The following is a 3,871-nucleotide window of genomic DNA, read 5'->3' as shown; positions in this document are numbered from 1 at the left end:
AAGAAGATATGAGAAATATAAGCATTTGTAGTTCACCTCCAAGAGATACTGCCATTCTAGCAATGCCCTACTGTCATGAAATAAAGCTCCTATTATGGAATTTTAGGCATTGGAATTAAATTAATGGGGTAGGGACACCAAATGAAGTAAAAATGCTTTCCTGTGACTCCCACAAGACCACATCAGTAGGAAGGCAAAACATAAACTTCATTCTCCAAGTCCACAGACTTTCCACACACCATATGCTAACACCAAAAGGCAAAATGCATGAACCCAAGGTTGTGCAGGCAGAAGATGACGGGGTGGGAATTCCAAATGGAAATTCCAGTCTAGATGATCCGTCCTGAAATCTGTGCACTTTGCACTATGGACAACAGGAGAAAAGATGCAACTCAATTTGAAAATTCTCCGAAATACAGACAGCAATGAAAGAGCTACAACTGATAACATGGAGTATAAGGGGCTCATTTATCTACCACAAAAAAATATATATGAATAAGTCAACTTTTGTTCTGCTCTTTACATTTGACCAAAAACAGAATGCATATATAGTCCTGTTCTGAAGAATTTTTTTTCATTTTTTCATTTTTATCCCACTTCTGAGTTCACTTTCTTCTCCCACAGCTTCCTCATGGCATTTTTCACCTCTGCATTCCTGAGTGTGTAGATGATGGGGTTCAGCATGGGGGTGACAACTGTGTAGAACACGGCCACCAGTTTGTCCTCAGTGAAAGTAGAGGGAGGCCGCATGTAGAGGAAGATAGCAGGTCCAAAGAACAAGACGACCACTGTGATGTGAGAGGCACAGGTGGAGAGGGCTTTGCGCCTCCCCTCTGCAGAATGGTTCCTCAGGTGGTACAGGATGACAATATAGGAGGACACCAAGAGGAGGAAGGAGAAGACAGAGATTAATCCACTGTTGGCCAACACAATAACCCCCTCCACAGAAGTGTCAGTGCAGGCAAGCTTGAATAACGGATGGAGGTCACAGAAGTAGTGGTCAATCACATTGGGACCACAGAACGGCAGTTGAACAGTAACAAGGATCTGGACCATGGAGTGAATTATGCCCCCGAGCCAGGAAACAGCCACCAGAAGGCGACACACAAACTGGCTCACGATGGTGGTGTAGCGAAGAGGTTTGCAAATGGCCACAAAGCGGTCGTAGGCCATTACCGTCAGCAGGAAGATCTCAGTAACTCCAAAGAAGTGGAAGAAGAATATCTGAGCCACACAGCCCTCCAGGGAGATGGTTTTAATCTTGGCAAGTAAGTCTGTCATGAATTTAGGGACAACAGTGGAGGAGTAAGTGATCTCCACCAGGGACAAGTAGCTAAGGAAGAAGTACATGGGGGAACGCAGACTCTTACTGACATTGACTGTCAGAACAATGAGACCATTGCCCACCACTGTCGCCAGGTACACAGGAAGAAACATCACAAAGCATGCCCTCTGCACTTCTGGATCCTGGAAAAGACCGACGATAATTAACTCGGTCACATTATTTGTACTCGCCATGGAATCTAATCATGTGTTCTGGGCACAGGTAATGAGAGACCTGTAATAAAACAGACACTGATTGCAATCAGTTCACCTCATTTATAGCACATTAGACAGTATAAACCACTTTGCCCATTCATTTAGCCCATATGTACTCATTCAGCATTAAATATAGGCAATCTAATGACAGCTCGTATATTAGAAAATTATGGCTCAGGGAGATGGTTATTTACCCAGGATCACACAGAAAGCGGTGAATTCTGGGCCTCAGAGCCAGGCTTTCAGACTTCAGCCAGTATTCTTTCTAGTTCGCTACAAGAGATTCTGAATTTGGGGAGCCATTCAACTTCATAGCCTTTATTATCTTCATTTCATTTGAATAGCTCTCTTCTGTTGGGGAATCCTCATGAGACACTTCTACTCCTGAATTCCTGGTTTCCTTAATTTCTGCCTTGAGAAACATCTTCCCACAGATAATTCTTCCCTTTCCAGAAGGTCCTGAGTATACTGTCCTTCATTCAGAGGTCAGAATCTTCTGCCAGTCTTCAGCTTCGATGACTGTATGACAAATGCTCAAATCCTGGACAGAATTCAACTTACTAGTTTGTCTCCATCATTTCATATGACTTTCACATCTATTTCCCCACTGCTCAAACTACTGAGATATCCTGAACTCAAAGAGATTGCCCTCTGAGAGCACTGTTATGGCTAGCCAGCCTGCCTGCTCTGGCTCCATGTTGATAAGTTAGCAGCAAAGTGTACAAGAGTTAAGATATCTCTATGAGCTACTCCCCTGGCACAGATAATTACGGAGCACCTCTAATATATGTATAAACACATTGGACTATACAGAATAAATACAGATCTGATATTCGCCTCAAGCTAACAATGTCATGTGATTTAAAATAGTCTCTAGATTAAGGTGCCATGTTAGGAATTTTTTCCACCACATACGACCCATGAAAAACATGGATGAAAAATCACGATACCTTGATTCTCTGTTCTAAATTTAATCTCCACTCTTTTCCCCCATAACCCTGACTTCATACTGAAATTTTTAAGAAATATACTTAAGAACTAAAAACACACCTGGACATCAAGTACCAGAATCCACAGAGAAAACAAAAGTCAGTGATATGGACAGATAAGAACACAGTACTGTGTGTCAGAATTCCTCATATAAGCACACATGTTGAAGTTTAAAACTAAATAAAAATCATTGAACCTTAAAATAATAAAGCAATTCATGTTCTAGAGCAATAAAAATTGTAGGCTTAATAACCCAACATGAAAATGAACTTCTCTAAGAAATATACCTGTATCGCAATAGAAAATGGGCAAAAGATAGAGATTCACAGAAGAATAAGTAAAAATATCAGTATACATATGGAAAGATTTTAAGACTCACTAATAATCAAATGCTCATAAAACCATCCAAGATGCCCAGGCTATAGCTCTGAGATCATATTTGACCCATGCCTTCCCTCATGCCCACGCCAGTCATCATCACACCCCTTTAATTTCTCATTAAACCATCCCCCTGTGTGCCCTTTCTCTCCATTCTTCCCGCCACCCCTTCTCACACTCTCTCAGCAGATGCCCAGATTAACAATACCTCTTCATCTCCAGATGCTCTTGCCATCCATCCCACACACTGCAGCCAGAAAATTGTCTCCTAGATCTTTCTTTCCTCGGATCGTCCCCTGCGTGGGAATAGCTGGAGGAAAACCTGAACTCCTACGATTCACTTTTAAAGATTTTCACACACTGAGCCACCTCAGCAATCATCCTCTTACCCCCTAAACTTCAACTCGCCTCTTTCATGTTCTCTCCCTGTCCCATAGCCCACCCTGCTTATTCTCGCAACAGAGCCTCCTTTTCCAGATATGCCCTCTCCTTGTCCTTCCAACACTACCCACCTTCCAACTCAGTCCCGGTCTGGTGTGTTGAACAAAGCTTGCATTTAATTCTCCAACCCATCTGCACCTTCTCGTCCCTGAGCATTGGAAAATACTTTGGTGATTATCCTTCAGTGTAAATCTGGTCATGTTACTTCTCTACCCAAAATCTACCAATATCTCCCTATTGCCCACAGCCTAAATTATAACATTCTTAGCATAAAGTCCAGGTCCTGCTTGAACTGGCCATTGCCTATTTTTGCACCCATGTCATTCCCAAATGACTGTTACACACCTATTTCCTATTCCAAGGTGCCTTTCTCCCTTCTCTGTGTTTAGTGTTCCTTCTTTCTAATTGCACAAACACTCCACCAGGAATAATAGATTCTCTCCTTTGTGCTCCTGTGGTTTGTTATCATACTTCTTTTATAGAAATTAACAGGTTGCTTTATAACTATAGCTTTGGGGACTGT

At 42.1% G+C, this 3,871-nt stretch overlaps 1 protein-coding gene across 1 annotated transcript; it reads right to left on the bottom strand.

Annotated features, from left to right (window-relative positions):
- Positions 1-588: 588 nt before the first annotated feature.
- LOC131488761 (olfactory receptor 4B1-like) lies at positions 589-1,558 on the bottom strand. The gene has a single exon (XM_058690595.1). It carries the CDS (start codon positions 1,516-1,518, stop codon positions 589-591), a length of 930 nt encoding a protein of 309 aa, XP_058546578.1. The 5' UTR covers positions 1,519-1,558.
- Positions 1,559-3,871: the final 2,313 nt, after the last annotated feature.

The sequence above is a fragment of the Neofelis nebulosa genome, chromosome 10 (assembly GCF_028018385.1).
Source record: "Neofelis nebulosa isolate mNeoNeb1 chromosome 10, mNeoNeb1.pri, whole genome shotgun sequence".
NCBI lineage: Eukaryota > Metazoa > Chordata > Mammalia > Carnivora > Felidae > Neofelis > Neofelis nebulosa.
The sequence above is the reverse complement of the archived record's forward strand: the minus strand, read 5'-3'. Positions and strand labels throughout refer to the sequence as shown.